Raw genomic sequence first — 12,858 nt, 5'->3', positions numbered from 1 at the left:
TAACCGGGGTGTTAGTGTCACCCTGCGTTTGTGCCGCTGCGTGTGCCGGTGTCCAGAGGCTTGGGGCACCCCTTGGTGCACGGATCCGGCCCATCCACCCCCCAGTCTGCGACCCCCCTCCTTCCCAAGCTGCGCACGTGTTTCCTCTGGGTTATTTTGGAGCCCTGCGGTGCTGGGGATGGGCGCTGGGATGCTCCCAGCTCCTCCGACGCTTTGCAGGAGCCGCGTTGGAGGCAGCGGCGCACGGGGATGTGCAGTGCCGTGCACAGGAGCAGGGTCTGCCCCGACACGGGGGATTTGGGGCTCTGCCAGCTCGTCAGTGCAGGGGAGTGGAGGATGGGGCGGAGGTGGGATGCACGGGACGACGAGCAGCTAGAGGCTCTCGCTGCTGAAAAAGGGGCTGTAATTGGGATGCGCAGGTGGGGTGGTTCGGGGCCAAGCGCGGCATCCATTGAAAGAATAACCCGCAAATGGGCTGGAGGCCCGGTCTGGATCTCTCCACTTGGAAACTTGTGTATGGGAGAGACCCAATTAAGTAGATTTATGGCTGCTCTAGCCTGAGAAAGTCTGCATCCCTTTTAAAAGCTTGGCTCGCTGGAGCCAGACGCGGTCCAGGCTCCAGGTCTCTCAGCCCTGCCCTCGTTACGAGCAGCGATTCGCAAGGCTTAGCAGCAGCCATCGCCCCAGAAGTGCTGATTCGGCTGAAGTCCCGGCCTGTCACCGCTGCTAATTTTCTGCTCTCGCCTGCCAGCGGGGAGCCGATGGTCCCCACACATGGTGTGGGGCTGCCCCAGCCTGTGCCGGCTGCGGCGGTGGGCATGGCTGCGGTGGTGGGGATGGCTGTGGTGATGGGGACGGCTGTGGCGGTGGGGATGGCTGCGGTGGTGGGGATGGCTGTGGCCATGGGGATGGCTGCGGTGATGGGGACAGCGGGCGCAGGCAGAGGCAGGCGCTTCCTTCCCCGCTGCAGCCGCCTTTGGAGCCTCCTGCAGAGCCACGTTGTTTCGCAGAAGGGTCGGGCAAGGTGTGGGACATGGGGTGGCCGTGCCGAGGCGGGGTCCTGCCACCACGTCTCCTCTTGCTGTGTCCCCGCAGGGGCTGGTGCTCCTCGGGAGGCTGGGACCACGTGGCACACGCTGTCCCTGCCCGCTGTAACCCCGTTGCCTCCCCCAAATTTGCTGCTTGGCCTTTCCTCCCTCCGCCGAGGGCGAGCGTGGGACGTGCTGGGCTGTAGCCAGTCTCCTCCCCGCCGCCTGCACAGGGCTGCGTGCAGGGCGCAGCAAGCAGGGAGCCCCGTCAAGGATGGGGACCTGTCCTCAGGTACCTGCAGCGTCCCCTACACGTCCGTTGTCCCCATCGGCAGGAGGCTGTCCCTCCGCGTCCCCGGGGAGCAGCACCTCCTGCTCCGCCAGCCCGGGGGCTGCTGCCTTCATCTGGGGAATGGTGGCCACGCTTCGCCCCGTCCATCTGCCCGGGGTGTTTCAGAGGTGCCAGTCACCTGTCCAGGTACTCTCCTTTGCTGGGGTTATTCAAACCCGCCTGGGCACGACCCTGTGCAACGTGCTCTGGGTGACCCTGCTTTGGCGGGGGTTGGGCTGGGTGATCTCCAGAGGCCCCTTCCAGCCCCAGCCAGGCTGGGATTCTGTACCCAGGTACCACATCACCAGGGTGCTGGGTGGCACAGGGCTCCCAGCCCCATCCCTGCCCCTCGGGGAGCAGGACCCACTCGTGACACTGCTGCAGGAGACGCGGGGCTGGCAGCCAGCCCTCAGCTCCCACCAAGGAGCCCTTAGCAATTAAAGCAATTAAACCATGGCGAGTGCTAACGAACCTGCTGCCTTCTGATGAGGTGGAGCAAGAGATTGCAGGAAAGGGCGAGATGCCCTCCTGGGGCAGTGGGTGGGGGGGACGTGCTCTGCCCAGCCTGGGTGCCCTGGGGCACCTCCTGAGAGAGAGGGGGGGTTTTGGGGGGGTCCCAGTACATCCCTGGGGGGAGCACGCAGGGACTGCGGGGGTAGGGCTGGGCCACTACACGAGGCCGGTGGTGGAAGTCCCCCCACAGAGCCCCATTAGCCATCTCCGCTGCTCATTTAGCCCATTTGGTAGCTGTTGGGGGGGAGGAAGAGAATTAATTAAGGCACAAGGAGAAGGATTGCAGGTTGTGACCATCCCCCTGCCCAGCCGTCCGGGAGCGTGGATCAGAGCTGGGTGTAGGAAAGACGAGATAAAGCTGTTTTACTCCATACGGAAAGACTCTGCTGTCGGCGCGCCGAGACGCCGGTAACCGAACCACAAGGTGCGGGGTGCGAGCTGGGGACCCGCAGGGTTTGGGGTGTCCCCTGGGGCCGGCAGCCCGGCTGCGGCAGGCGCTGGGTGCCGGAGCGGAGGGTTTGCAGGGAAAATAGCAGCAAAACGACACCTGGGCTGATCCATTCACAAACTGGGAGCAGGGGCTGGGGCGGCGCGGTGGGTTTGCGAGGGGTGGTGGAGCCGGGGAGCTCGGCCGGGCTGGAGGGGTCTCACGGCCACAGGAGAATGGTTTTTATTGCAGTTTATTGGTGTATTTTTCAATGCGCTGGAAGGAATTGAGCAACCGGTTAAAAATGTGTCACGGCCCGGGGAAATTCGTTGCAGCTACTGTGTGATAGGGGCCCACCGTGGAGTCAGAAACACCACGAGGCCTTTCACAGCGAACTCCCGCTTGCCATCACCATCTTTGCTGGGTCACCAGGAGGCCTCGCTGAGTCTGATCTGAAACGACACCGGTTGGGTTGTGGGGGGCAAGAAACCACGTGTGCGACCACCATGGTCACGCTGAGCGTAGGAACACGGGCGCAGGTGGGGCATTTGTGGACGAAGGGACAGAGTGTACCCTCAGCGAGTTTGCTGGTGACACCAAACTGGGAAGAGTGGCCAATACACCAGCAGGCCGTGCTGCCATTCAGTGAGACCTGGACAGGCTGGAGAGCTGGGGGAGAGGAACCTCATGAAGCTCAACAAAGGCAAGTGTACGGTCCTGCACCCAGGGAGGAATAACCCCATGCACCAGCACAGGCTGGGGGTGACCTGCTGGGAAGCAGCTCTGCAGAGAAGGACCTGGGAGTTCTGGGGGACACCAAGTTCCCCATGAGCCAACAATGTGCCCTTGGGGCCAGGAAGGCCAATGGTGTCCTGGGGTGCGTGAGGAAGAGTGTGGGCAGCAGGTCGAGGGAGGTTCTCCTCCCCCTCTCACTGCCCTGGTGAGGCCACACCTGGAGTAACTGGGTCCAGTTCTGGGCCCCCAGTTCAAGAAAGACCAGGAGCTACTGGAGAGAGTCCAGCGGAGGGTACGGAGATGGTCAGAGGGCTGGAGCATCTCTGCTCCGAGGAGAGGCTGAGGGAGCTGGGGCTGTTCAGCTGGAGAAGAGCAGACTGAGGGGGGATCTTATCAATGCTCACAGATACCTCAGGGGCGGGTGTCAAGGGGATGGGGCCAGACTCTTCTCAGCGGTGCCCAGCGACAGGACAAGGGGCAACGGGCACAAACTGAAACACGGGAAGTTCCATCTGAATATGAGGAAAAACTTCTTCACTGTGCGGGTGCCAGAGCCCTGGCACAGGCTGCCCAGGGAGGGTGGGGAGTCTCCTTCTCTGGAGATATTCAAACCCGCCTGGATGCGACCCTGTGCAACGTGCTCTGGGTGACCCTGCTTGGGTAGGGGTTGGGCTGGATGATTTCCAGAGGCCCCTTCCAGCCCCAGCCAGGGTGGATTCCGTGCTCCCCGCAAACCCAGCACGCTCATGCCGGTGTTCGTGTCGGCTGCTGCCGTCCTCATGCCCGCACCCGTACGTGTGGGCACGTGGGCAAGGCCGCAGGCACGGGCGAGCACGCACCTTTCTGCAGGCCGGGGCTTTGCTGCCATGTGGCCCACACATGAACATACACATGATGCAAACAAGCGCGCAGGCAGCGCACACACACACACACAGACACACACGCGGGTTTCTGTGCCAAGGCACATGGGGCACACGTGTCCCGTGGACGCGGCTCTGCCTGGCCCCAGCCGGAGCCGTTGGCCGCGTGCTCCTTTGAAATGGGCTGTCACGAGCCGTTGGGGGTTGATGATTTCCTCATTCCTTGACGTACTCGGCCACGTCGGCAGCGCCCGGCTGCGGGGACGCGGCTGCGCCCCGTCGTGCAGGCAGAGGAGCTGCCGCCGCTCGCTCCTGGAGGTGATGGGAAGGGCTGGACGCGGGCACAGCCTGGAGCCCCTCTGGCACCGCTGGCCCTGGCTCTGCGGTGCCCGGCACAGTCTGACCCGCAGCACTGCTCTCTCCTTCCTCCTCCTCTTCTTCCTCCTCGGCTGCCTCCAGCCCCTCATCCCCCCTCGCCGATGCCCCTCTTGGTGATGGTACCTGCTGCTTCCCCACTTGTGCGGGGCAGGATGGGGGCGATGGGCAGCGCGTGGGTCGGGACCGGGCACCCATGGTGCCATCGCTGTGCCGGCGTCCCTGTCGCGTTGCAGGCAGCGCTGCCTGGTGTGTGACATGGAGGCAGGTGATGGAGGCCGCGCGGGAGGGGTCGGGGGTGGGCTGGGATTTCCTGCCTCAGTTTCCCCATGTGCGAAGCGGAGCCATATGGTGTTTGCTGACGTTGGAGAGAGCGCCGGGAGTGCTCCGTTAGGAGAGGAGCGGCGCGGGGGGCTGGGGGGAGCGGGGGGAGCTGCCTGAGCGTGGCTGCAGGCCAGGTTAGCCCCAGCCTGGCACAGGGCAGTGGGGCTTGGTGACAGTAGCCACGTCTTGGGAGAGCACAGGGCTGGAGCCAGCACCCCCCTTCGCTCCGGGACAGCCGGTTGGAGCCTGCGAGAGCAGCGGGGAGCTGTGAGCGGGGCTGGGGCGGAGGGGACGGCCTGTCCCGCAGCCCGCAGCCCCGGTAGAGCGGGGGACACCGCAGGACACGTCCCAGCCGTTCCTGCCGGGCTGACGGGCTGAGCCGTCCCCGCTGCTCCGGCAGCTGGACACATCTGGCTGCGGGAGCTTGCTAAATCGATGCGGGAGGAATCCAGCGCACTCCGGCCGTTCCCACACTCCAGCCTCTCCCAGCGGCTCCGGTTTCGGCTTGAATCTGGCACGCTGCGGCTCAGCCAGCCCCGAGCCGGCCCCTGGCCCCTCGCTGCACCTGGAGAACACACTGCGGGGGGCCCGGTGTCACCGCCCTGGCCCAGCGCGGTGGGGACAGGCGGTGGCACTTCAGTGCTGGCAGCGATGCAGCTGGTGGGACGTGTGCCAGGGGTGGGCGAGCAGCTCCTCGAGTCCCAGTTTGGCCCTTTCCCAGCTGCTGCTTTTCCTGGGGCAACTCCAGAGGCTGGAGTGACCTGGACTGTCACCCGAAAACTGGGGGCCAGGCGTGGGTGGCCGACAGTGCCACAGGTGAAGTTGGGGATGGGGGTCAGTGCCATCACTCTTGAAATGCCAGGGGTGAAGCACCGTCCGGCCCCTCCGCCAGGCATCCGAGCCCTCGGGTGCTGCTTCTTACCCTGGGTGCCCTGGGGGTCCTTGCTGTGGGGGGCCCCAGCAGCACCAGGGGTGCAGGGGGAGGTGGCACCCCTGTGCCAGCCCCATTGCTGGGGTGGCTGCCCTGGGCGCCACTGACAGCGGGGCTGCTACAGCCACCCCAGCGGTGCCAGGGGACAACGGTGGCTCTTCCATCCCACCCTGCTCCATCCCGTCCCGCCCCAGCCCACAAGGACGCAGCGCTGCTGGGGTGTGCGTGTGCCACCTTCCCCGCTGCCGGAGCTGGGCTCGGGGTGGACGGCACCCACCGAACGCGACCAGGGTGGAGGAGCTGAGGGTGCCGAGTCCTTCCCTGCATGGACCCACCTGGGGACGTTGGTGGCTGTTTTATTGCTCTTCCCCAAGGTTCGGATGTGCCTCCCCTCCAGAATCTTCCGTTGCCCCACACGCTGCCCGTGTGGCAGCAGGGGACCTGCCCGCAGGCTCCTGCCCTGCCATTTCAGCCTGAAGATCCATCTTTGCAGGCAGCAAAAGGGCAGGACCTGGTGGCTTTGAGGTGCCCCTGACCTGCCAACCCAACCCTTTCTGCCTGCCCCACCGGAGGGGCACAGCATCCCCTTGTCCCCAGCCGTCTGTGGGTGCTGGCCTCTGGCACCAAGGGCCCCTCGAGCCTCCTCTGTGCCGCGTCCCCGTGTGCGCAGCCCCCTCTGCTCCCCCCAGCCCCCTGCACTTGCTGCCTGCACGGCCCCGTCCCCATCCCTGCTCCCCGGCCCACCCGCGATCCCGCTGCAGCTCTGGGCAGACCCTCCCTGGCAGCACGATGCCGTCAACTCCTCCAACGGGCACCGGCCGTGACGAAGATTTAATAACGAGTTCATGACTTGCCTCCTGCTGAGCCTTGTTCTGGGGGCTGGACCAGGGCAGGTGGCCACACGCGGGGCTGGGCGTCCTCCTCCCCCGACGGCGTGTGCAGGGTGCGTTGGGTGCCCCGTGGGCTCGCAGCCCCCCTCACCCTCAGCTACAACTGCCTTTAACCTGCTTGATTTAACCTGTCTCATCGGGGCTGTCACCGCTCGTCACCACCTTCCAGGGTCACGCGTAAATCGGAGCCGCTTCACCGGTTTGAGGTGCCCCTGCCCGGGCGGGTGGGCGAGCAGAGCCCGGGGACGGGGCAGCGTCACCCATGGGTGCTGCCTGCGGCGTGCGGGGCAGCGCGGGCGGTGTGTGCTGGGGACACGGGGACACGAGCCCTGCTGGTGCGATGGGGTCACGGGGACACGAGCCCTGCTTGTACAATGGGGACACGGGGACACGAGCCCTGCTTGTGCGATGGGGACACAGGGACACAAGCCCTGCTCGTGCGCGGGGCGCGTGGCCGTGCCGTCGCCGGGAGCCTGTCGGGCGCGTGCCGGCGGTGTCCCCCCGCGTCACTGCAGCTCACACGGTGCCGTGGCAGATCCCGAGGCGCTGGTTGCCACATTACATTAGGAGGAGCCATGTCCAGCGTCCCTGGCGCCCGCTGTCACTGCGGTTCGATGGCAAACTGCGGTGAGAGGCTTGAAATCGGGGATCAGAGCGACGGTGGCAGGCTGTCACCCGGGGGGGGCACAGGAGAGGGGCGGGGGCGCGGGGGCCGGAGCTGAGCTCGGCAGCGGGGCCAGGAGTGACCCCCCTCCTCTGCGTGTGTGTGTGCACCTGTGTCTGTGCATTCATGTGTGTGTGTGCACACGTGTGTGCATTCATGTGTGTGTGCACGTGTGTGTGCACGTGTGTGCATGCATCCGTGTGTGTGTGCACATGTATGTGCATTTGTGTGTGTGCACGCATCCGTGTGTGTGCACACGTGTGTGCATTCATATGTGTGTGTGCACGTGTGTGTGTGCATTCGTGTGTTGGTGTCTCTGGGGGTGTGTACACACTTGTGTGTGCAGGCGTGTGCAGGTGTGTGTGCGTGTTTGCAGGTGTGCATGCACGCGTGTGTGGATGCGCACACGTGTGTGGATGTGTGTGTGTGCACACGTGCAGGCTGGGGGGTGCGTACCGGCGTGTGTGCGTGCACGCCTGCGCTGGGGGTGCGCACACCCGGAGAAGCCCCCGGGCAGCTGGGGCTCGGGGGTTTCCAGCCCGGGGCTGTGCCCGTGGGGGGCTCCGTCCTGCACCCGCCTCTGCCTGGGCACGGGGCAGGGGGGGGCTCAGCTCGCACCGCTCGCCAGCATCTCCTGGGCTCCTGCTGCAGCACCCGTGTCCCCAGGCCGGAGCACCCCCAGGGCTGGGGGGATACAGGGGCGGGTTTGGGGATGTTCTTCCAGGACTTCCCGGCTTGTATCAGCCATAGTGTGGCCAGCAGGACCAGGGCAGGGATCGTGCCCCTGTACTCGGCACTGGTGAGGCCTCACCTCGAATCCTGGGTGCAGGTTTGGGCCCCTCACGACAAGAAAGACCTTGAGGTGCTGGAGCGAGTCCAGAGAAGGGCAACGAAGCTGGTGAAGGGTCTGGAGCACAAGTGTGATGAGGAGCGGCTGAGGGACCTGGGGGTGTTTAGTGTGGAGAAAAGGAGGCTGAGGGGAGACCTTCTCGCTCTCTACAACTGCCTGAAAGGAGGGTGTAGCGGGGTGGGGGTTGGTCTCTTCTCCTAGGTAACAAGCGATGGGATGAGAGGAAACGGCCTCAAGTTGTGCCAAGGGAGGTTTAGATTGGAGATCAGGGACAATTTCTTCATGGAAAGGGTTGTCAAGCGCTGGAACAGGCTGCCCAGGACAGTGGTGGAGTCCCCATCCCTGGAGGTGTTTAGGAAAAGCCTGGATGTGGCACTTAGTGCCATGGTCTAGTTGACACAGTGGTGTTGGGTCAACGGTTGGACTCGATGATCCCAGAGGGCTCTTCCAACCTGGTCGATTCTGTGATTCTGTGACAAGTGCTGCTGTGTGGCCCCATGGAGCAGGGTCACAGTGCTTTGGGGCTGCCTGACTGTCGCTGGCCTCCTGTCAGCTGCGTGGGTCCTTTGGCCCCACTTGGTCCCCCTGGCCTCGCTCATCCTTCCTGAAGCAGACACCCCCATCCCGGCCGCAGCACCCCTGGGGGTGGCATTTCATGGTGGTGCAGCTCCAGCCCGGTGCCAGCCCTGCCCTGTCCCTTCCCACGGGCACAGCGAGAGCTGGGGGGCACAGGCATGGGCAGAGGGGTGTGGGAAGGGGCTGGGGGGCACAGGCACAGGCAGAGGGGTGTGGGAAGGGGCTGGGGGGCACAGGCATGGGCAGAGGGGTGTGGGAAGGGGCTGGGGGGCACAGGCAAGGGCAGAGGGGTGTGGGAGCCACCCGTCCGTTTAAAGCCCCCGCCTTGTCTCTCCGCAGACCCAGAGTCGCAGAGGAAGAGGACGGTGCAGAATGTGCTGGACCTTCGGCAGAACCTGGAGGAGACCATGTCCAGCCTGAGGGGCTCTCAGGTGTCTCACAGGTGAGGCCCCGACACCGGCCCCCCACCACCCCCTCCCCACAACCAGTGTCCTTGCTGGGGCAGCGAGGGAGGCCGGGGCAGCCGGGAAGCAGCTCTGTGCCCAGTGAGGGCCATGTGGGGGGGGGGGAGCCAGCTGTGCCCCATGGCTTGGGGACCCTGCGCGTGGGGGCTTGGGGAGATGCCCCCAAATCCGTGGGGTGTCGTGCGTGGGGCTGCGGCAGAGCCCCGGCCCCGGCCGTGCTCTGGGCCTGGCACTGCCTCGCGTGGCAGCGGGGACGGGTGGTGGTGGCACCAAGGGAGCTGGTTGTCCCCAGACCCCAGGCGGGGGGTGAGGTCTGTTCCTGGTGGTCGGGTGTCCCCGTATGGGCAACCTGAGGGAACCAGAGGGGAGGGGATCCCCTGCGCCCGCCCAGGTTTGGGCCACAGGCTCCATCCCCATCCGTGACTCGGTTTCTCTGTGTAGAGGTGACGATGGAGAAACCCTCGGACAGAGCTGATCGAACGCCCGGCAGCCCACGGGCAGAGGTGGGGGACCCTGCCCAGGTCACAGCTGGGGCTGGGGACAGGGTGACTGCTGGTGTCTGCCTGAGTTCAGAGGCCTCTCTGACCCGTACCTGGGACTGCCTGTGTACCCCCCGGGGTCTGTCCCTTGAGACTGCTGCAGGGTCTGCTCCGCTCTGGGTGTGCTCGGGGTCTGCACGGCAGCTCCAGCCTCCAGCGGCGGGCGGGGGGCAGCGGGTGGGGAGGGGGCATCTCCCCAGGGCGCCCTCCCGGCCCTCACCCAGAGCCTGGGCTCTGCAGAGAGGCTGTGTGGGATGTCGGGAGAGGCGAGGAGGCGGCCAGCATCCTTCTCCTGGTGTTTATTGCCACCTCGCGGCCTCCCTCGATTCTCCTTTTTGTTCCAAAAGGGGCAAAAAGCAGCAGGTTCCTCCCCCACCTTCCCCCACCCCTCATCATGACAGACCTTCCCTGTGTCCCCTCGATCAGCTCCGTCCAGGCTGAAGCAGCCCGCTTGGTTTAGCTCTTGGTCACCCAGGAGCTCGTCCAGACCGCGCTCATCCTGGCTGCGCTTTCCGGATCTTTTCGGAGCTGGAGGCAGCGGAGCGCGGGGGCGGTGGGATGCGCGTGGGGCCAGCGCTGTTCCCCGAGCTGGCCGTGCCCTGGAGGTACCCAGCACAGCTCTGCCAGCCCTGGAGGTACGCAGCACAGCTCTGCCGGCCCTGGAGGTACCCAGCACAGCTCTGCCAGCCCTGGAGGTACCCAGCACAGCTCTGCCAGCCCTTCGCTCGGCGCAGGAGCTGGGGTGCAGCCCGGCGCTGCCCGTGCCGAGCCAGGGCTGCTTTGTGCTCACTCTGCGGTCCCTCTGCGGTCTCTCTGCATTCATCCATGTCAAACCTCACCCGCCGCCTTCTCGCCCCAGCGCTCAGCTCCCTTGCGCATCCTCCAGCAGCCCCGATCTCAGGGAAATAGGGCGAGGATATTAAGGGTGATTAGATCAACGTTGCTGGTGGGGTTTGACTCTTCGCTGTCACTTCCTTCTCTTGATGAATTGTGAGTCCGTCGCTCAGCCGGATCCCTGCCACGGAGACAAACCACCGTCGATAGCCAGGGACGCCTGCCCTTGTGTTCTGTCCCGTGAGCGGTTCTTAAATACGTTGAGGATCTTCCCCTTATCCCGTGGCATGAGTTTATTTGGAAGCTTGATCTGCCCTGGGGGAGGGCACTCATCCTCCACCTCCTGGTAGCCGGCAGCAGCCTCGGCAGCGCGCTCCCCCCATCCCTCCGGGAGCTCCACTGCCGCTGTGAGACAGATTTTCCTTTACCAAAGCTGTGTCAGCTCTTCCCTGGCATGTCGTAATTACACACGTACCCACTAATTGTGCTCTCGGGAACGCTTCCTACGAGCGTGTCCCACACGGGTGTCATCCACAGACTGGGTGTGCGTCCCTGTAACCGCTTCGGACTCTCTCTTTATTCTTCCCCAACCTATTCCTCGCATTCCTCCTGTTCTCCTCGCTGTGCTCTTCCAGCCAGCAGCTCGGGGCTCAGCCTTTGCTGTTTCCTCGCTAGGACACAAGTTTGGTCCTGAAAGACGTCACTGTATTTCTGGCAGCCGTTGTACCGGGCTGCGGGGCCACATGAGCTGCCGCGGGGGCTTTGCTGAAGTCCCGCTTGGAGACGTGGTTTGCATCTGCCCCGAGCTGCCGGCAGAACATCCTTAAACAGCCTTTGTGCTGCCGACAAAAAAACTAAACCCTTTTAGCTGCCCCTTTTAGTTCCGCTTTAACAAACTTCCTCGTTTTTTATGCAGTTCCCTGTTTTATATTCCATACTGCAGCCGGGGTTTGGCTTTGGGTGCTCCTGCAGGAACGTTCAACCCGAGCGAGGGAATAGTTCGCTGATAGTAACGTTTGGAGCCAAGTCGAGGGCTGTGGGTTCCCGAGTAGCTGCTCCAAGAAGTAATCATTTTTGGTGTCTAAATTTAGTTTCAGCATCACTCCCCGACATGTCGTTTGCCCAAAATACACCCTGAGGGGTGCGGGGAGTAACTGAACTCTCCGTTCCTGATGCACTCGTGGGCTCTGGGCTGGCTGGACGCTCCCAGGCAGCCCCATGGGGCCGGGCAGCTCTGTCTTGGGACATCTCCTCCTGCCCAGACGTGGAGGTTCACCCTGCAGGGGTTCGGCGTGGGATGCTGATGGCAGGTCCCTGATTTGCCCCTCAGCATCCTTTCGCTCACAGCCTCCGCTCCCCGGCGTGGCCTGCTGCTGCATCCCCTGGGATCGGTGTGCCACCACCCCAGTTCATCCTGTCCTGGGTCTGGGGTGATACTGGGGTGCAGGCGTTGAAATGCTGGTGGGGAAATGGCTGAGGAGAAGCAGCCTGGGCATGGGGGAGCGCGTCTGGGCTTTCCACTAAAGGCTCCCTCTTAGTGGGGTTCAGCATGACTCGGGTTGGGGCCAGGGCTGGTCCCCAGAGGTACAGACCCCTCTCCCGTGCCGTGTTCGCAGCCAGCCCGAGCTGGCCGTGCGGGGACCATCGCCTCTGGGGGGTGGTTGGGGCTGTAGGGTGGCACAGACCTCCCCATCGCACCCCACATCCCGCTCCACAGCCCCTGGGGAGAAACGGGCACCACCAGACACTGGTGGGTGCAGGTGGTGTGGGTGTCCCAGTGGGTTGTGGAGCGTGGGATGCTGTGCTGGCTGCAGGCAGGGCAGGAGGGAACCAGCCGCAGTCCTGGGAGCCTCTGGCCTTGCCTGGCTGCCTCAGAATGGGCAGGTTGGTTTTCTGAGCACTTGCAGCCCCGGTTTAGGGGGGGGTGAGGCAGGGCAGAGCTCTCCGCTGCCCACTGTGCCCTGCCCTAACCCCCCCCACACCCCGTTCCTCGCAGCTCCCTGGAGATGACCTGCTACGACAGCGATGAAGCCAACCCCCGGAGTGTCTCCAGCCTGTCCAACCGCTCCTCCCCGCTGTCCTGGCGCTACGGGCAGTCGAGCCCGCGCCTGCAGGCGGGGGACGCGCCGTCGGTCGGGGGGACCTGCCGCTCCGAAGGCACCCCGAGCTGGTACATGCACGGCGAGCGGGCGCACTACTCGCACACCATGCCCATGCGCAGCCCCAGCAAGCTGAGCCACATCTCCCGCCTGGAGCTGGTCGAGGCGCTGGACTCCGACGACGTGGAGCTGAAATCGGGCTACATGAGCGACAGCGATCTGATGGGGAAGACGCTGACCGAGGATGACGATATCACCACAGGGTAAGTGCCCGCACCAGCGCTCGTGCCCGAGCCGGGGCTCTCCTGGGGGTTGCGCTGCCTCCGGCGCGGCCGGCGGTGGGGTGGCACCAGGCGCAGCGGGGATGGGTGGAGGAGCACACGTGGCCAGTCTGGTTGGGTGGATCGTGTCCCCACGT

The 12,858-nt window shown here is 64.7% G+C and overlaps 1 protein-coding gene across 3 annotated transcripts in view; it reads left to right on the top strand.

Annotated features, from left to right (window-relative positions):
* Positions 1-12,858, top strand: part of NAV1 (neuron navigator 1) — an 85,054-nt gene that overhangs the window by 43,854 nt on the left and 28,342 nt on the right. For all 3 annotated transcript variants that reach the window (XM_068419442.1, XM_068419441.1, XM_068419443.1), the window contains 2 exons: positions 8,844-8,946; positions 12,338-12,703. In XM_068419442.1, the coding sequence (XP_068275543.1) occupies positions 8,844-8,946; positions 12,338-12,703 (469 nt within the window). The remainder of the gene's footprint in view (positions 1-8,843; positions 8,947-12,337; positions 12,704-12,858) is intronic.

This window comes from Nyctibius grandis, chromosome 27 (assembly GCF_013368605.1).
Source record: "Nyctibius grandis isolate bNycGra1 chromosome 27, bNycGra1.pri, whole genome shotgun sequence".
NCBI classification, from domain to species: Eukaryota; Metazoa; Chordata; class Aves; order Nyctibiiformes; family Nyctibiidae; genus Nyctibius; species Nyctibius grandis.
This window is presented reverse-complemented; position numbering and strand designations above follow the sequence as displayed.